The 21,701-nt window shown below is 36.5% G+C and overlaps 1 protein-coding gene across 3 annotated transcripts in view; it reads left to right on the top strand.

Annotated features, from left to right (window-relative positions):
• The window catches only part of LOC135437390 (uncharacterized), a 91,590-nt gene extending 76,163 nt beyond the window's left edge, over positions 1-15,427 (top strand). The window contains exons 2-4 of one of the 3 annotated variants that reach the window (XM_064695303.1): positions 13,244-13,590; positions 14,517-15,136; positions 15,203-15,427. In XM_064695303.1, the coding sequence (XP_064551373.1) occupies positions 13,299-13,590; positions 14,517-14,611 (387 nt within the window). In that variant the 5' untranslated portion in view covers positions 13,244-13,298 and the 3' untranslated portion in view covers positions 14,612-15,136; positions 15,203-15,427. Of the gene's footprint in view, positions 1-13,243; positions 14,079-14,516; positions 15,137-15,202 lie in introns of those variants that run through there. The other 2 variants (XM_064695302.1, XM_064695304.1) reach the window with 2 other exon arrangements.
• The last annotated feature ends 6,274 nt before the right edge of the window (positions 15,428-21,701 follow it).

Below are 21,701 nucleotides of genomic sequence, written 5' to 3'. Positions count from 1 at the left end.
AAATATAAAAATAATAATTAGAGTCCAATCAATTTATTTATTAAAAATATGGTTGTAAACTATGTGGAAAAGAGCGCCACCAAATTGTCGGTTAGCGTTGTTTACACGACGGACCGACAAACCGACCAACAAAACCCATTAATTAGTTATCCCGCAAATTAGTAGAACATTTTCTGCACTATTTAATATGCGAAACGAGCCGAAAGTTGTGAATACTCTTGCTAAGGCCTCTATGATTTGCAAATGCTTTTCATGAATAATAAAATTAAATATAAATTTCTCTTTTGAACAATTCAAAACTTGTTCCGACAAAAGAAATTATTAATCAAAAATCTTTTCGTTTTTAACCTCTTGAATTGTTTTTTTATTTGACAAGAATCATTTTGTACGCTCATTCTTGCTTATATTTTCTGCTAGAGTATTAAATCTTCGTTGCCCGTAAATGTCTTTTCCCTAACGTATTTTTTTCGTTTTATTCTCTAGAGCTCGGCATATTTACCAGCTTTTGGCTATGAAATATAAATCTAATTTATAATATGGTTAGCATTTGATTTGAATTGTTTTTTTTTTTAATTATTTTTTTTTTTGACTGAGGTCACATTATTATTCCGTTTTGTAGCCTAGGTAAATTATGTTTACAATTTTTTTTTTTTTACAGTAAGCATGTGATTTAAGTTGCCAAAAATCAGAATCAAAGGTAATTAATAAAGTCAAAAAGAAAAGTTGATTGTGAGTTGAGGTCTTCAAATGCTCTCGCCTGGGAAAGGTTGATTAAGCATAATTAGGTCTGAATTGGTAATATTCAAATTACTACTTTCAAAATGATTTAAATAGTTATTTTTATTCAAGGTTTAAGCTATAATTGAATTTGTTTTTCTTATTTTCCTCTTGTAAGAATTATTAGGCGCTGGAATCGATCAATATCTTCTGATCTCTGCCAGGTGAAAGACTGTGATATAAAGTAAAGTAACAAATTAAATGGTATTTACATTGAGGGGTATGAACACTTGTGGGATATTAACAATGAAGGGATAAGCAAAATTGCATATTACTGTAGGCTACTAAGATGATATGCCTTGTAGGTAAGTCGCAGGGGAGTAACCTTTGGAGGCGCCCCTCTGTGATGGGGTCAGCCAAGACCCTGGCGACCACGTTCGGATGCCGCAGCAGCTTGTCGGCGTAGCTGCTGACGAAATTTCTGATCTCCGGACATCGCGTTCGAGATTTGACTTTGTGAGCTGCCCAAACGTTAAGCTCCTTCTCTATCTAAATATTGCAAATCTAGGTCGGCAGCCTTTGCACTTTTTATTTATATTGTTTCTTAAACTTAATTAACTCTAAGGTTGAAAGTTTAAGGTAGAAAAGCACAAAATTTGTATATACCATCCCCCGCCCCCCTTCTATTCTCCTAGATTTATTCTATAATTCTTTAAATGTTTTAAATATATTTCTATATTAGGAAGTCGCATAATGATTGGAAATTATTCAGAGTTCAAACGAATTATTTCGGCATGAGTCTATGTAGATTCAGGAACGATCGCCTACTCTTGGGCACAGTAAATATCGTAAATATGTCACAGATCAATTGTCGGGCAATTGCAACACACAAATTTAATGATCTATTTTGAATGAGTTGTAGCCGTGGGTCTTCGAGCTCTTTAGCAACGCGATCATTTATCAATATCAACGAATCGCTTCCCATTCGCTTTGGCCTCGTGCCACACATCCGTTGAGTGCTGCAAGCTCTCAAAGCGTATTTCAATTTGACCGCATATAAATTGGAGAGCGTTGAAATTGGAGTATTGCCATATTGTTCTAATTGCAGCCATTTGTTATGAATAAAATCGACTGAAATGCGTGTCGTTATTTTGAAATCAGCTGGCACATTCGAGAGGGGGCCCCTCTAATTGATATTAAATAATAACACAACAAGAGCACGACAACCTGTTACGCAAATTGGTTTTAGCCCTGCGCTCGTATGCATGAATATATATATAAATATTTTTTTAATAAATGCAAAGCCATAAATAAACTGACGCCCAGGTACAAAAATGGGGCGAGAGAAAAAAAACACGAAGAAACACGCAAATTAATAAAGAACCCCAACACACAGACGTGAAAACCGAAAGAGCTCCCCATCGAAAAAAAAAAAAATCTTTTGTAATATCTCAAATTTCTCAAACGTTTATCATACGATTTGTTTTGTATTTATTTCTTTTCTGTTTTTTTTTTTTTTTTGCCACATATTTTATATATTATTTACGCATATTACAGCCGGCCCGATGGGCAGCGTGACTAATTAAGCAATTTCTGAGCCAATCTGAACTTGGTTCGGTCTACCCCAGCCCCCAGTCCCCCCACCCGCCGCTCGCCTGCCCTCTTCCGTTTCGCGGCTACAATTTTACTTTAACGTTCAGCTCCACTAATTATTTATGGCTTTCCTGATTAAATATATTTTTTCTTATGGCTCGGCCTTTGTTGCTGCGCTGTTGGTTAATTTATTTTTTATTTTTATCGCCATACGAACTTTAATTTTATTGTGCGCTCCATTTGGAAATCCGTGCAGCAGCTACTCGTATCATATGCGAAGACTTGCCTCTTGAAGTATCTCAACTATTTGCTACAGTCTGTTTTAGCTAAGTCCGATTAAAAGTTTTTACGTTCTTCAAACTCATCATAGTTGAAGATTATAGCTACTGCAAAGTTGTATCAATCTATTTTTATTTGATTTTTACTTATTTCTAGGAATTCAATATGTTACATGCTTCATAATAGTTGCCCTTTAGAGTCGTGCATAAGCACTTCTGAGAATTACCAAGAATGTGTTAATTCTCTTCTAGAATTTTTTGCTTTTTTATCCAAACGAATTTAAACATAAAGTTTGATTATAGAAAGTAAATCTTATACAACAAATAACTCCTATAAAGGTAAACATTTTACCCATGTGTCCTGAAATATATTTAAAATCTAATCCAAAAATCAAATCTATATACATATATAATTTATAAATATAATCAATTGTTAGATATTTTAACAATTAGTAATTAGTGAATTGTTAGTTGTTCGAATAATCAGGCTAACAATCGATATTTGTACAAGTCTGTCGATATATTCCCTATCGAACAGGCACGAGCTTGAAAGCGCGATATCAAGGAATCTAAATAAATAATGTATTGTGAAATAAAATACCCAATTCAGATATCTCAATACATCCTACAACATTGTTACAATAATTGTAAACGGACCTCTTGTTAGTTTATCCCGCACATCTTTCGTTTTTATTTATCCCAAATGTTGATTTACTCTTCCAAATCTCAGAGTTTCCACATTTAAGAGTATTTTAAGTTCAGTCATTTATCGTGTAGTTTTTCGCTTGTCACTTTTTTATTTTCCCTATCTGTTTTTTATGAAGTTTAGTGCTTCATTAAGCATCAGTTCGAACCGTCTTCGACTTTTGTTTTAGCATCGTTCTTGGGCTTCGTTTTCTTTTTTTTTTTTATTTTCTTTGTTGTCTTCGTTCTTTCCATTTTCATAAGCGCGTAATTTACTTAAGCTGCTTTTGGCTTAATATGCGCATTTTAATAGATTTGTTCCACTATCGTCAAGGCAATAAATTATAAAATTATACTCTTGAACGTTGTAAGTTCCCAACTCTAAACCCCTTCAGCTCTGCGCCAGACTTTGCCCTGTGCGCATGCAATTGCGCTGTATTTTGCTGCCTGCCAGTTTCTGAAAGCTATTGAAAGCGGCTGAGTGCCTCTAAGATGCAACTAATGATAACGACAGAGACGCAGCAGTTGTGCAGCAGGTTGGGGCAGGTAGCAAGGGGCAGCACGATTAAGCTGCTTACCTGTGGGGCGTAGCTTTTTGGGTGTAGCTGCCGCATCAGCGACCTCCACACAAACACACACACACACAACTAACAACTCAATGGCCATTGCCCCTTCTCTGTGGGTGTGTGTGTGTTGGTTGTGTGTGGGTTGAGTTTGTTTTGTGTTGATTTACAGTTGGCTCCATTCATAATTATCAGAGTTGGGCGACGGCAGCGTTGCGCTTTTTCACGCTTTGGCGGCTCATTAAAAGCGACGCATCGCTGCCCGCCCCCACCCAACCCCGCTCTTTGCGGGCTCTCGCGCATTTGCGACTTGCCACGCCCCAACATTACGCTAGTGTGTGCGTGTGTGTTTGAGTTTGACATTAGAGTTTGGCACCACAGTTATAAATTATGTTTGGCTATGCAACAAGATTGATAGCACTCCACAGGCCTTTGCGCCAGTAGAGAATGCCGTTAGTTGTTGCGCCTTGCCTCCTCTGCCGCATGTGTCATCATCTGCGCCTACATATTTGGCATGCCCGTGTGTCTTGTGACCCAGTTAGGACCTTTAATTAGCATATGCAACGCCGCTGCAAGCGCTTGCTGCTTGCATAGGCGAACGCGTTCCGGTAATTTTCGTGCGCCACAAATGCACGTGCCCCAGCATCTCTGTACCTCATATGTGTATACAGTCGCCATATCCGCGCAGCGTATATTCCTTAACACTGCGACAGGGAATTTCAAATTTGCGGTCGTTATTAGAAATGCATGCGTAACCCCCAAAATCGTGATGGCCACAGAGATTGCGGTAGTCCGCCGGAGCTGGGGCTTTCGGTTAGCGGGTTCTCTCTGATGGGCCAAACGGAATGGCTAATGCACTGTGAACTGTGAACTGTTTTCCGAGCTCCTGCAAGGCTAATGTTTGGGAATTGCCTTAAAGCATTATAGTGATAAAAAATATTAAAGGTGTTGCAAGTTCTTACTTGCGGGCGGGCTCAAGATAGATTAGAAGATACTCTGCAGCAGTCGAAAAATATCATTACAGACATTATCTTTGCCCCACACTTTAGAAAATGCATTCTACAATAATTTTGATTTTCATTGTCCCATCTTTGTGAAATTTTCAAGGCATAATTATGACATTCAAACGGGTGTAAATACCAAAGCGCAAGGCCCTGTATCTAATAAATCTTATTTTCACATTTCAATTTTTGTGGGAAAGAAGCGACGCTTACGAAATGGTAAATATTTTAGATCTGTGCATATATGTGGTAATAAATGCTAAAGAGAAAATCAATACTCATCTATTTTGTTGAAACAGTGTAATCTTTCGATCATTTGCAATGAACTTGAACAGAGTGGGTAATTAGAGCAACTACGTTCGAAATTTTAAGTTTCATAGATACGGACGGGCAGATGGAAATGGCTTTATCGACTCAGCTGCTGGTGCTGGCCGAGAACTAATATATATTATAGGGAAAGACCTGGCCCGAACCAATTTAAATAGGCTTGCGAATAAATATATATGTAAAAGAAACCAAGAGGATATTTTGTCATTCAAGCCTCAAATATTTAATATAATAAGCTCTCGAAAATTAAGCACACCATACATATGGGCTAATCGTCAGTTAATTTATTTTAGTAAATCTAGTTAAATTGACTAATTAAATTAAATTAAAAACGGGATTCAACCTAGTTAAGGAAATGAATTTACTTAATCTTTGAAATTTATGAAATGCTTTCTTTATGAACAATTTATTGAAAAATTTAATCAAATTGCTTTTGTTAGTTAACATAAGTGATAAAGTAAATACAGTAAAAACTCTTCTAACGAACACTCCTTTTCGGCGGACACCAATCTTGGACAGACATTTTCGCTCATATCATTATAAATCAGTTCATACTTATGCCTCTTCTATCAGGCAGACACCTGAGCAGATAAAAGCTTGACCGATAGTCGCTGTACAGCTTACGCAGTTTTCACTGTACAATGCAGTGTCTTCGCAGGATTACAACTGAAGCAGTTTTTGCGCTCCTATCTGAAGAAACTCTTAATCGTCTATAAATCGTCTGCCAAGAGTAGAGGGCAAACAATCAGGGTTCGTGCTCTCTTGGACTTTATTTTCGCCAGCAAAAAAAATGAAATTAACGCCATTTACAAACAGATGTTTCATAGATTCCGCAAAGCAACACCTTTCATTGCTGAGTAATTTTCACGCTGTTTTTCTCGCATTTCCCGCTCTCGCTCTCTCTCGGCGGCCCTTAAGCATTCCTTGCACGCGTTGAGCCCTAATCCCAGGCCCATCCATCAACTCTGCGGCTACAAAGCAAATCCGATTCGCTTCAGTCTTGTTTTTTTCTCTTCTTGTTGGCAATACCGCACAATGGCCGCAGGTCATGCAACACAGAGAGCCAAAGCAAACCAGAGCAGGCAGCTGAGTAAAGCGCTACAGAAACCACTTCAATTTCATGTAATCTCTTTAAATGTGAAACAACACACAAAACAAACACAAACACAAAAAACAACAATAACAACAACGACAACAACAGCTGACCGCATAAAACTTACATGACAAGCTGCACTTGAATCGAATTTGATTAAAAGTTGATACAAACAAATTCTTTGCTAGTGAAAATAAGAAACTTAAATGAGTTTCAGTTTCGTGAGTGCCTGCTGTGGCCAGTGCTCGAAAACGTCATTTCATGTACAGTTAAAAATTTTATAAATCTATTAGAAGCAGCTGTTGCTGTTGTTGTTGTTGTTGTTGTTGCTGTTGCAATGTCACAGTCGACTACACTTTATTTGATTTCATTACAAACATTTTTTAGCTTTTGTTGACATAGCGTTCCAGAGAGAGGGAGAGAGAGCAATCTAGTTGGAGCGAGATGGCGTTATGCTCCTTTTATTGCTTTTTATATACATATACATATGCATGCATGTATATATGCATGTGTGAGTGTGTGCACAATCAAACATTGATGTCAGAATTTAATATGCTGTATAAATCGTTTTGAGCCATTGACACATTCATGCATTCGTTTCATATTCGTAAAAAAAACAGCCACAGATACACAGTTACAGTTACAAACAAGTGTGTGATTGCTCCTGGCTGAGCATGCTCGACTTAGAGATATGCTGAAAAGCAATTTTTTTAGAATAACCTTTGTTTTAAAGCATTAGGAGGAAATTGCGGATGTGCATTAAGTGCATTACATTTTGAGTATACTTAAAATTTTGAATAATGTTCTTTATAGTCAAAGCGATAGACATGCTGAGTGAAAACTGTAGACCTATCGTAGTTATCGATTGGTCCAACTATCGAGTAATTCGCAGCACTGCTTTTCATCGAATGTGAGAGCCTGCTCTGACCTATAAGACCCCGCAAACATTGTTACCCTGTGCAATTACGAGGTTAAAAAAACAACAACCAGAGAGTCGTGACATGGTCGTAACTCTCTGTTCCTATATGAAAAAATATTTATATTTACACGCAGCTTACACACACACACACACACACACACACACATACAGCATGCAGAGAAACAAGTTCTTGTTTTTTATACATTTTTCGTATTTCTTTGTTTTGTATATGAAAAAACAACAACAGAAAAAAAACAATTTGTTCACTCTTATTGCTTTTCGAAGCTTTTCCATTGGTTCACATTTCATTTATTTTCACTTGCAGTCAACTCAACAGGGTGTGTATTTGTATGTGTGTGCGAGTGTTGGTGTGTGTTGGTATATCTGTGTGCACTTCACAACTTAATACACTTTATTATTGAAAATATTTTTTTATTACCAAGTGGGCTGTGTGAAGCGCTTTTCCCAGAATTTGGCCCTGACACGCTGCGCATAGTTAACCCCCCGCCCCCTCTCCCCAAATTCCCCTCTCCTCTCCCCGCGCAGCTTGTTGTTGCTATTGCCTGGCGCATTGATTTGCTGCACTCGTTCCATGAAATATAAATACCGAGTACAAAGCACTTCTCTCAACATCATCGAACTTTGCCCCATTATACGCGTACAATTTATTTCTTTTTAATACCCTAGACGAGGCTATTATGATATAATTTAGAATATACACGTCTTATTGCTGCGGGCAGCGCATATCTCAAAGTAAGCTGGATCGAAAATATATCCTATATGCATTAAAGTTAAGAACAATCGAAGTTAAGCGGAAGAGGCTTTATAATATAAACTTGCCCAAAACCTAACAATCTGTTCAGTTCATAGCGTTCATAATATGACCAAGTTTGGAGTATTTTATATTGTGGATGATGCTTGTCTGCAAGGGTATTAGGTTTTCGACTCTCCGAATGGAACTTCCTTTGCTTTCCTGTTTTATTGCTCGGATTTTGATATTCATGTTGCATGTTGCTGACTTTTGAAGTTTTCGCAAGTGGAAACTTTTTTTTGATTATTATTATTTTTTTTTGGGTTTTATCCATATTTTTGTTGCTTCCTTTATTTTGGTTGTTGGGTGTTCAATTTGTTTATTTTAATTTAAATATTTTTTGTTATGTTCTGAGGATATGCGAACCATTTTATCTGTGCTGATTATTGCTCAAAGTTTCTGTAGGCTATGTTTTTGTTTTTTATTCTTTGGATTTTTATGCAAATGCCACTTGGAGCCTCTTTAATGAACTACTTTTTGTGGCCGGCCCCGTTCGACTGCTCACATTCAATTGAATTGTGCGTGTGCCACGCCTGCTGCCACCACCTTCCCTCAACCTCCTGTTCCAATGCGCATAATTTATGTGCCCGCTTCTCGCTGGCTCATTTGCCAAAGTTTCTATATATATATACATATATATGTATATATACATTACACACAATCGCACAAGATTCGCTCGATTCGTTTCTGTGTGCGTCACTTTGATAAATGATATCAATTTCTTATGAACTCTCCAGTACATAAGTAGCATAGTATAGGCGTCAAAGTTTGTTTTCCGAATGTTTTTTTATTTCGTTCTTGCCTCGTTTTGTTTCATTTTGTCTGTGTGTGTGTGTTGTGTTGCGTTGTGTTGTGTTTGTTGTTCAACTGTCGTCATTTTGCCAATTTGACACTTTTAACGGCTGCGCACTTGAAATTCAAATGCTTCCCGGCGCTTGACAGTTGAGCATATGAATTTTTAATGTGGCATGTGGCAGGCTTTTAGAGGCACGCGAAATCTACATATGGTTAAGCTTATCAATATGCTAATCGTTCAAGCGTGTCTGTGTGTGTGTGTGTGTGTGTGTGTTTCTGCATAATGGGGATGTTAACTAAGGTACTCAGGTGGATTCGGGCTGTTAGCAGGTACACGCTGTTGTCTTTTACTTTTCCATCAGACAGCAGAAAGGGGTTGTCGTACCTTGGAAAATGTTCTATAAATAGTACGCATGAATTATTAATGCGTACAAATCGGTTGAAATTTAAAATTAGAGTAAGGTATTTTTAAATGAATTAAGATTTTGCTCGTTTTTTACTGAGTATCATGGCGAAAAGAAAGTTGAAATTCCCAGAGTATGTCTATAAGCTATGTCCTGAACTTTTTAAATTATACTTGCTTACTATTTTTTTTTTATTAAAAGAACACAACTTCAACACGGTTGCCTGGGATTCGAACCGACATCCTTCTTGTTCTCTTGCCTGAAAGACTGGGACAGTTTAATTTTCAAATATAGATTCTATACTTTTCCTCTTTATATAATAATTGTTTCTTGCAAATGTGTGTAACTAGCAAAAGGAAATATCTCCGCGCACATAAACTATATACATGTACATCCCATTACTACAAGCTGAATCGATATGGCCACTTTCGATCATCCATAGATTTCGGAAACTACAAAAGCTAGAGACTTTAAATTTGAATTATATATCCTCGTATGCCGAATAAAAAACTAGTTTTCCATTTGCATACCATTGATAAATAACGTTTTCCAGATACGTTTGTTTTTTTACAATAACTCGAAGATTATAAGACCTAGTTACATCAAACTTGGTATGTAGGTTCTCGTACAGTATGCACAGTCTCGGAAATGAACACATTTTGAATAAGACAATTCGTTGCGTGGTTCAGGGTAGCCAGGCACTCTTGACTACATAACTCTTACCTTTTTTTTTTTGTTCGTTAATGTTGTTTCTCAATTATTTACATTTTTTTTAATAGAATAATTCCATTTTGTCGGGTCTACCAGTTGGTCAAAACTATTTTGGCCTTCTAAATTTGAAATATTTGTAAGGTTTCTAGTCCTTATTTTACTCATTTTGGGAAAGTACAGAAGTTACATGAACAAATTTTAATAATTGATTGTCTTAAAAGACAATTTTTAGCACTTTATCCATGTCTGCTTGAATGTCATGTATTATTTTTAAGTAAATTAGTTTTGTGCTCTAGTACTTTTCATTTATTAACAGCTCCATTTTGCTCGATGCGACTGTGAGTTAAAAAATGCTTGCGGCCTCATACCTAATCAAATCAGCCATTTTAGCTGCCAACTTTTACCAATTTCTCGTAAACTAACATTTCTAACGAGCCAAAAATGAAGAAAACACAACAAAAACAAAAAACAGAACATTTTGATGTGTGGCCAGTTGGCTAGCAGGCCGTCGGCTATTAGCCCAGAAAAAACACACACATTAGCCAGAAATGAAACGAGACGCAGACCCACCAAGTAGCCAGACGACAGACGACAAAAGCAACCGAAAAAAAAAAAATAGCCGCCAGCCAAAACAGTTCCCAGACAGAGAGAGAGAGACAGGGTAGGGTCCGGACAGGGGCGGGGCGAACTAGAAAAACTTTTGGACGCTAATCTATAATGCTGTCAGCCATTAAACATTAAACAACTGAAAAAACCAAATTTGTAACTCATTAAAAAACAAAGGAAAAAAAAAACGAAATGGAACTAGCTGAAAGTGAGTCGAAATGACTGATAAATGCCACTCGGCTGCTCTCGCGGCTGTCTCATTTGGGCTGCCAAATAATATTTAATTATAAACAAATAAACGCAAGTCGAACAACTTTTCTGAGAGCCCGGGGGCAACTCAATGGGGTCGTATCTATGTTGTTTCTATCTGCGTTTCTTTTTGGAGACTGCTGTAAAAGGTGCAGAGTGATTAATTATATGTCAGAGGAATTAAATCAAATATTTGAGTTGACACACACACACACACACACACACACACACTGAGAGAGAAACGTACACTTACAAAGCGAACCGAATGGTCTTAGCGGCTCTGCGGCTTATCTGTCTATACGAAATCACGAAATGCAAATAAAAATGACTTAAAAATGCCATAATAATTTTCCGAAGCGTGCATGAAAAATTGAAAAACCAATGAACAGAGAGCTGCGCAGCAGCAGGGCAAGTCCGAAAGATAACAAAATTCTCAACCTTTTCCGCTGTTAGATCAGGCAAGAAAGCAGACACAGTCAGTTAGGGCGAGCGAAAGGTAGGCAGGCAGCCAGTCAGGCAGACAGACAGACAGACACAGTCATGACAAAGAGAAAATATAAAGAGGAAGAAGAAGAAGAAAAACATTAGCATATATCAATGCCAAATGCAAATAAATCATCAATAACATTTCTTTTCCACTTATGCACCACTTACAGATACTTAACCGCGAGCAAGACAACAGTCGCTGAGGAGCGACTGCAGCTGCATTTATTTCCAACTTCTTCTTCTTCTTGGAGACGGAGCGCAGGAGCGAGAGAGTTTTGTCATATGCCTGGCAGCATTTGGGAACGGCGCCTTTTGCATAAATTGACGCCAGGCGGGCGGATAAGCCGAAAATGGGAGCACCAGCAGCAGCAGGCGCTGCGAGTGTGAGGCAGGAACAAGCCCAAAATGGAAAGGCAAACATAAAGCAATTTTATGCGTTTTTAAAATCCGTCAATTGACTGAAACAACAAAAGCTGCTGTTGAAATTCAAGAGAACCGCGTGTGAGCACGTTTTCCAGCAAAAAGAGGAAAAGGGGAGACGCACAAATCAAATACAGCCATATAAGCATATCGAATAGGAACCGCAGGACGAAGACGTCGCTGATAAGAAGGCAACTGCGAGGAGCCAAGCAGAACGCTTGATGGTTTGTTGACGACCAACAAAAAGTTGTTGAGCGTGTAAACATTTTCAGCACACAAAGGGAAAATGTAAAAAGGAAAAGCCAAGGAAGCTGGCAGCCGGCGGCACGAAAGGAGCTGCGAGTTACATTTATAAATGCGCTACAGTTACAAATTGTAGCCACAGCTGTGCGTGTGTCTGCGCTTGTGTGTGTGTGTGTGTGCAGCACATGTGCTCTAAACCATTTATAAATGTAACAAAAAGCAGACAGAGCCAGTTGGGCGCAAGTGCAATGCATAAATATAAACAAAGATACAAGTTGAAGAAGGAGCTAAACAAGATACAACAACAACAGCAGCAGCAACAACAACAACAACAACAACAATAATAACAACACGGACGGGGGAGCTGTGCACCATAAACAAAACGAAAAAAAAATCAATATTTTTTAAAGCGCCAACGAATTACATTTGTGTATCTGTGAGATAGCATTTAAAAGAGACGTGAAATCCAGTTCGACAAAAAGAAACTCACAAGCAAGGTTCAATTGCAGCAACATTTGCAATTTTTTGCAGTTGTATCTGCAAGATACATTAACGTTGAGGGTGTGTCGCGAGTGTTAAAACAAAAAGCAAAAAAAAAAAAAAACAATACGCGGCGTGCAGTGCATAAAATAAGCGAATTTATGTGCCAAAAGTGCAATTTGAAGGCGTAGATACATTTGTATCCGCAAGATACAATTGTGACAAGTGCAGTTTGAGGCAGTCAAAAATCCAAAAGTCCCAAGGCAGCTGTATTCGTGCAGTTAAATACAATTCTATCTGTGAGATTCATGAAAAATAATGCATCGGAAATTGCAGTTGAGATACATAAATAAATAAAAAACTGAAATACTTAAAGATACAATGATATAAGTGCTAAAGAGCAGTCAAGTAATCAATCTACAGTGCAAAGGAGCCTTTCACGCGACTTTCGCATAGAAAGATACAGATACATTATCAACAAAATGTTTTTGCAGCAACCGCGGCAACTGAACAGTAAAAAACCCAATCAAAGTAAAGTGCAAGTGCAGCAAATTTGATCCAAAACATACTTTTGTATCTATGAGATACATAGAAGAAAAGGTGCAATTACTGCGTCGATAAGTACACAACAGTTTTTTGAGTGAGATACTCTGACATACTTTTGTATCTGTAAAATAGTTTTGTATCCTGAAGATACATTTTCAACAAAAATCCGTTTAAATAGCAACCAAAACGCCAACGTCAATCGCCAGCCAACAATCAGCTAAAATCAAATCAAATAGAAAACACAGCGTAAATCTCTAACGCATTTTCACCTGATAATTCGATTTTTTTTGCTTTTTTTCTATCCAATTCATTTGCAGAGAATTCACAATTGGCGCCAACGGAGCCGCACAGTCAAGCAACAACAAATGGAACATGTTGATGCCGGTGCTGGAATACAACAAACACATTGCCAAAATACCAAATTGCAAAATGAGGTCGCTTAGGGCGTGTATGCAGCAACTGCTGCTATTGCTGCTGCTGTTCGGCCTCAGCGACGTCTGCCGGGCGCTGGACATTGCGGCCAGCAATGGCGGAGGAGGCGGTGGCAGCAGCAGCACCGGCTCCGGCTCTGGCTCTGGCCCTGGCATGGGTGCGGGTGGTGCGACTGCGTTGAGCGGGCCGCCGGGCGCTCTGAACGCCAATCTCACGGATCTGGGCAGTCCCGGTGTGTATAATTCGACAAATGGTTTAATGCTAATTACATGTAGAGCTGAGCTGTTTAACTGTTAACTCCCCAACCAAAGTTGAGGCGACGCCGCCATTTTGGCAATTTCATGATGTTTGCGTGCGTGTGTGTGTGTGTGTGTATTCTTGTGCGCATTTCCGGTTTCCGTTTCCGCTGGCCACTGGCCGGTTGCCTTGGCAAAAAACTATTAGCCACTTTTAGCTAAATAACCACGCCCAGCCACCCCAACTCTTATGTATATATATATATATAACAGCACACCTACACACACTAGCAAAACACTAAGCATCAATTAACCCAATTTTCAGAATCCATTTTCACCTGACTCCGGGCACTGCTCTCTGAGCTTTAGCTTTTCTCTATATACTTTGCAAGCTACACTTCTTTCATGTTTTCTTTTATTTTATTTTATTCATTTTCTTTTTATTTTTGTTCTAACCCCCACCCAATGCAGTAGTGTGTTTGGTCATACTCTCAATGTCCCATGCTGAAAAGAGTCTTATAGATGAAAGTTCTTTAAATATCATATGCAAGTTTATACTAAAAGTCTCTTATTCATCAAATTATATAGTCAAAAGTTATAAGATTCCAATAGAAGATTTCTTCACCCAAGACATTTCAATAAAATCTCTATGACAAGGTTACTAAATCTTGTGGCCAGGATTTGAGGCTATGCTAGACTAACAACCCTCTGTCCCTTGCTACTGGGTATCTGCTAGTCGGGCAACACCGACTAGAGCACACTGCTCACTATGCTGCACCAGCAATGAATCCCAAGTGGCGACGTCGTCGTACGCTAAACTTTAATCCCAGAAATTCCATCCACACATACTTGTACATAATGTGGCTCGCCTTTACCCGGCAGCTTCTCCTGGAATTTTTTCTTTCTTTACCCTCTTTCGCAGGCGCTGACGTGTTCTGTTGTAGTTTGGTTTTGGTTTGGTCTGGAGGATTGGATGGGAACGCCTTCATGGAAGCTGCCAGCAATGATTATAATTAATCTATTGATTTTAATTTGCAGCTTACTGAATAATTCACATAAATATTACAATTAATTTTTTCCAGCATTTAACATGGCATTTTTAAATAACTATGAACGAAATTTGTTGATGAAAATTCCGTTTATTTAATTTCTTTTTTTTTGTTATTCCCCAGCTCAGCGAATGGAGCTCATTACGAATTGATGAGTTCGTAATCAGCAGCAAGAACTATTTTTAATAAAATTTAATTTTAACAGGCATTTTTATTACAGTTTTCACAGTTTCTGATTTGCATTTAATCATAAATAATAAATATTTACACAATTCACAGGATTTCTTTTCCTATTAATCTAATTATACAATTTCATAGACTAGTTTTTATTCCGCATCTTCAACATGCGGGTGACATAGGCCCTAGACAGCTGGAACAAGCGCTGCTGAACAGACATTTGATTGATTTGCTGCCCAGCATTTATCAGCCCGTCCAGCTAGAAGCAGCTGCTGCAGAGACCAAACGCTGTTGGGAGCACTGGGAATGCCAACTGGTAAGTTTTATTGGGTGCGCCCTTCGGCAAGTTTTTAATACCAGAATTTGACATACATTTATGTAGGTGGTGGCAACTTCCTCAACTTATACGGGCCAGGCCTACTCTGAACTCGAGAAGCTTTGTGAAAGCAAAAGTAACGCAACTCTTGAAATAATTTAAATAGAAGTTCCATATGCTATATAATTTATATACGCACTAATTCGTCCAATTTACATATTTACAGTAATTGTTAACTTTTATAGCATTTTAAATTAGCTCGAAAAGACATAAATATTAATGCAAATATATTGAAAATCGCTTCGATGATTTTTGTTAATTGTATTTAATATTAAAATCTACTTTTAAATATTTGATATATTAAATTAAGCGCTTCATTTTGATTTGAGCGAAGAGAACCTTATCTGTTCGTGTTCACATTTCAAAAAAAGTTTTATATAAAATCAGTTGTAACTCATTATATATATTCCTATCAAATCATATAAAATTTAAAGCTCATAAAATCATTCATCAAAATCATCATTCATTAAAATTTTTTTTTATTCATCACTATTTTGTAATTTTTCTAAATAAAAATAAAAAGTGAAACAAAATGAATAAATTTATTGTAATTAAATATAAACGAAATATTGAGTGTGATTTTTTATTAAATGGAATAATTGTTAATATGAACTCCCAAATGCCTCCATAAATGTATGCAATCTATTTCCAAATCAAAGTATATCAGGTCGAAGACAAGTTTCCTTTTATATTGTACAATTCGAGTATTATTATAGTTTCTTAAATATATAAATCATATTGGCCAGTCTGTTCGTTTAACTGTTTAGACATGTTCTAGATTTATCTAGCCGATAAATATTCAGTAAATATAATCCTTATGTCCAAATCTATTATGAGATCGAAGATAGCTCTCTTGTTATTACCTTTTCCCTGGTATGTTACGCTTCACTTAGCGAACGGGGTGGGCAGGAAGTGGACTGCAGGCAAATGCCTTTATAAAGATAACGCTCGGCCTACGCGACTGCAGCTAAGAGAAACGTGTTTAAGGCCAACTCTTGGCCAGCCTTTCAGCTTGTTGTGTAGCCTGAGATACGGATATTTTTTATGCGTTCGCTGCAACTTGAAAGCCAAACATGGCACAGAGATCGATTGGAACGAAAGTGTTGATAAGGTAAGACCAAGAGATAAAGTCAATCAATCAGCGGAGACAGCGTCTTTTTTTAAATTGACTTAATTATCTAGATTAGAGACTAAAAATATTTGATGCACATGGAAATTGGTAACTTAATATGCCAATTGGCTGTGAACAAGGCAATGACTTGAGCTTATGAACATATTTAGAGCGCTTGGACACGACTTTGAATGGGTTTTATTAACAAATTATACAAAATATTTGGACAGCAAAACAATTTGCTGCGAATGACAACAAAAGATGGTATTGAGTTTCAATAGAAACTGGTTTGTGGTCTTATCGCAGTTGTTATTTTTCTTTTGTTGTGTTTTGTTTTCCGAGTTAAGAGCATTTCAGACATTATTGTTAAATTAGCTTGAAAATTGTCTGATCAATTTTCTAAGCCAAAAACTTGGCAAATTCCTGAAACTGCTGAAATACACGAAAACTTTCACATAGCGTCCTTTCAGCTGCCACACACATACACACACAGAAAACTTGCAACCAAACAAATAGCTGGCCATAAGAAGTTGTTCAAATATTTATTTACTTTTTCAAGTTGTTTCTTTATATCATTTTTTTTTCTTCTCTCTTCAATTCTTTATATATAAGTCCTTGGGGCAAAAGTTGGCCGCTACTTTTTGCACCTGGCTTAAGTTGTGCTGCTGCAAAACTAATAACAAATCTTTTCATTAGTTGCGTTAGACAAGTTAGTTAAAAAAGTGCACTTTAGGCAAACAAATGGGAGTCTATATACAGAAAACAATAGAGCAGAACAGCATAAGGAGAAAAAAATTGTCTAAGCCAATAACCAGCAGTCAGCTGCAGAAAAGCCACAGTTGGAGTTAGAAAACTGGCTGCAAGTTTTCGAAAAGTTGCCACTACCCTAACCATAATGAAAACACAACATTTAGTTAGCACTTGTATTTATCTAAGGCAGAAACACACACACGCACAGAGTGCAGCACTGAGTAGGATGGCCAACAGTTTTCCATTAATAACTCAAAAATGTTTTCACTTACATAAGTTCAGTACACCTTTTAACGGGCTCTCTGGTGTTGGCAGCTGCTTGCAAGTGTCCTTTAAAAAGTTGTGTGTTTCTTGTTTTTCATATTTTTCTTTTGCCCCGTGTTTGTTGGGCAACAAACAAATCAAAGGAGTTGGCAACTTGCTTTGCCACTCTATCTACTTGCTGGTAGGGGGTAGAGGAGGCGTGGCAGTACAATGACTCTAACAACAGCAGGGACAAGTCATGACAATGGCAATTAAAGCAACAACGTTGACAACAGACAAACTTTGGCAATAAAAAAACATTAAAAGCAAAAAAGAAGCAACAGCAACAACTATGGCAAAATGGGTAAAAACTCTCATAATAAACGAAAATTATGATGATTTTCTATTTGGCATCGCGTTTTACAAAATCATTTTCAAAGTCCAAGCGCAAAAACAAAGCAACATAAAAGCTATTCGACAAAGGAGCCCAAAAGACAAACACAGTTTGAAAGAGAGCGAGAGAGAAAGAAAGAGCGGGAGATGGAGATTAAGACGGAAAACCCGAATGGAAAAAGAAATTAAATGACGGGAAAATATATATATTAAATGATAGCAACAATGTTTATTGTCGCGAGTGCGTTAAGTGAAATCATTTACAGCTGGCTTAGCTTACGCTACTCATGAGAAAATTAGAAGGAGAGTTTTTTTTCGACACGCCGCAGATTAAACACCTTTGTGGTAATGCGGCTTAAAGTTTGGCAAATGGATATGAAAGTATACTATATTTAGTTAGTAATAAGCAAATGAAGTTAAGATAAATAGTATAAATAGATTTAGCCATAGTGGTCCGATCCGGCCGATGCTAACATATGTACATATGTACGAATGTGGCTTTGTCGACCAGGCTGTTGTTGCCGAGCAAGAATATGTATACTTTACGGTTCTTTTATGCGTAACGCATATCATGACAATATTATTAGAATTAGAACTTAGAGTTTGGTAAAGGAGTTTAATAAAGAATAAAGAAAACATAATAAGAGCTAGTTTTTAAATAGTTGTTGCCCTTGCATTTTCATGAAATTTCGAAAAACTTTCGAAATTAAATTTTTTAATGCCAATCGATAGTATTGATCCTTACGAGCCAAAAAAAGTACATCATTTTAAAATCGATATATTCCAAAAAATCATCAAAAAAGGTTGACTAAGCAAACGAATTGCTTTTTGACCAACAACTTTTTTTAACCCATCGATTTTTAAAATGTTTAAATGCCAATTGATAGTAGGGATCCGTACGAATTCAAAAAGGTATAACATTTCAAAATCAGACGTTATTTATCCAAGATATTCAAAATAAATCATCAAAAAAGTTTTGATTTTCGAAACGACCCCGATTTTTCGTAAAAGCGTGATGTATTTTCGAAACGACCCCGATTTTTCGAAAAAACGTGATGTAACCCCTTGCCATTTCGTCGATTTTGGTCAAAATTTAGATTTTCATATTTTTGATGCCAATTGATATTACTGATCCTTACGAGTCCAAAATGGTATAAAATTCCAAAATCGGACATTATTTGGCCGAGATATTCCAAAAAAGCATCAAAAAGGGTTGACTTTACAAACGAGTCGGTTTTTGATCAACCACTTTTTTTAACCCATCGATTTTTAAAATGTTTGAATGCCAATTGATAGTAGGGATCCGTACGAATTCAAAAAGGTATAACATTTCATAATCAGACGATATTTATCCAAGATATTCAAAATAAATCATCAAAAAAGTTTTGATTTTCGATACGACCCCGATTTTTCGAAAAAACGTGATGTAACCCCTTGCCATTTCATCGATTTTGGTCAAAATTTAGATTTTCATATTTTTGATGCCAATCGATATTACTGATCCTTACGAGTCCAAAATGGTATAAAATTCCAAAATCGGACATTTTTTGGCCGAGATATTCCAAAAAAGCATCAAAAAGGGTTGACTTTACAAACGAGTCGGTTTTTGATCAACCACTTTTTTTAACCCATCGATTTTTAAAATGTTTGAATGCCATTGATAGTAGGGATCCGTACGAATTCAAAAAGGTATAACATTTCAAAATCAGAAAATATTTATTCAAGATATTCAAAATAAATCAACAAAAAAGTTTTGATTTTCGAAACGACCCCGATTTTTCGAAAAAACGTGATGTAACCCCTTGCCATTTCATTGATTTTGGTCAAAATTTAGATTTTCATATTTTTGATGCCAATCGATATTACTGATCCTTATGAGTCCAAAATGGTATAAAATTCCAAAATCGGACATTTTTTGGCCGAGATAGTCCAAAAAAGCATCAAAAAGGGTTGACTTTACAAACGAGTCGGTTTTTGATCAACCACTTTCTTAAACCCATCGATTTTTAAAATGTTTGAATGCCAATTATAGTAGGGATCCGTACGAATTAAAAAGGTATAACATTTCAAATCAGATATTCATTAAAAATATTCAAAATAAATCAACAAAAAAGTTTTGATTTTCGCAACTACCCCGATTTTTCGAAAAACGTGATGTAATCCCTTGCCATTTCGTCGATTTTGGTCAAAATTTAGATTTTCATATTTTTGATGCCAATCGATATTACTGATCCTTACGAGTCCAAAATGGTATAAAATTCCAAAATCGGACATTATTTGGCCAAGATATTCCAAAAAAAGCACCAAAAAGGGTTGACTTTACAAACGAGTCGGTTTTTGATCAACCTCTTTTTTTAACCAATCGATTTTTAAAATGTTTGAATGCCAATTGATAGTAGGGATCCGTACGAATTCAAAAAGGTATAACATTTCATAATCAGACGATATTTATCCAAGATATTCAAAATAAATCATCAAAAAGTTTTGATTTTCGAAACGACCCCGATTTTTCGAAAAACGTGATGTAACCCCTTGCCATTTCTGATTTTGGTCAAAATTAGATTTTCATATTTTTGATGCCAATCGATATTACTGATCCTTATGAGTCCAAAATGGTATAAAATTCCAAAATCATTTTTTGGCCGAGATATTCCAAAAAAGCATCAAAAAGGGTTGACTTTACAAACGAGTCGGTTTTTGATCAACCAATTTTTTTAACCATCGATTTTTAAAATGTTTGAATGCCAATTGATAGTAGGGATCCGTACGAATTCAAAAAGGTATAACATTTCAAAATCAGACGTTATTTATCCAAGATATTCAAAATAAATCATCAAAAAGTTTTGATTTTCGATACGACCCCGATTTTTCGAAAAACGTGATGTAACCCCTTGCCATTTCGTCGATTTTGGTCAAAATTTAGATTTTCATATTTTTGATGCCAATCGATATTACTGATCCTTACGAGTCCAAAATGGTATAAAATTCCAAAATCGGACATTATTTGGCCGAGATATTCCAAAAAAGCATCAAAAAGGGTTGACTTTACAAACGAGTCGGTTTTTGATCAACCACTTTTTTTAACCCATCGATTTTTAAAATGTTTGAATGCCAATTGATAGTAGGGATCCGTACGAATTCAGAAAGGTATAACATTTCAAAATCAGAAAATATTTATTCAAGATATTCAAAATAAATCAACAAAAAAGTTTTGATTTTCGAAACGACCCCGATTTTTCGAAAAAACGTGATGTAACCCCTTGCCATTTCGTCGATTTTGGTCAAAATTTAGATTTTCATATTTTTGATGCCAATCGATATTACTGATCCTTACGAGTCCAAAATGGTATAAAATTCCAAAATCGGACATTATTTGGCCGAGATATTCCAAAAAAGCATCAAAAAGGGTTGACTTTACAAACGAGTCGGTTTTTGATCAACCACTTTTTTTAACCAATCGATTTTTAAAATGTTTGAATGCCAATTGATAGTAGGGATCCGTACGAATTCAAAAAGGTATAACATTTCATAATCAGACGATATTTATTCAAGATATTCAAAATAAATCATCAAAAAGTTTTGATTTTCGATACGACCCCGATTTTTCGAAAAAACGTGATGTAACCCCTTGCCATTTCGTCGATTTTGGTCAAAATTTAGATTTTCATATTTTTGATGCCAATCGATATTACTGATCCTTATGAGTCCAAAATGGTATAAAATTCCAAAATCGGACATTTTTTGGCCGAGATATTCCAAAAAAGCATCAAAAAGGGTTGACTTTACAAACGAGTCGGTTTTTGATCAACCACTTTTTTTAACCCATCGATTTTTAAAATGTTTGAATGCAATTGATAGTAGGATCCGTACGAATTCAAAAAGGTATAACATTTCAAAATCAGGATATTTATTCAAGATATTCAAAATAAATCATCAAAAAGTTTTGATTTTCGAAACGACCCCGATTTTTCGAAAAACGTGATGTAACCCCTTGCCATTTCGTCGATT

Source organism: Drosophila montana, unplaced genomic scaffold, assembly GCF_035044405.1.
Source record: "Drosophila montana isolate Dmon_TW-CO22-7 unplaced genomic scaffold, ASM3504440v1 contig_3734_1, whole genome shotgun sequence".
In the NCBI taxonomy this organism is placed as follows: domain Eukaryota; kingdom Metazoa; phylum Arthropoda; class Insecta; order Diptera; family Drosophilidae; genus Drosophila; species Drosophila montana.
This window is presented reverse-complemented; position numbering and strand designations above follow the sequence as displayed.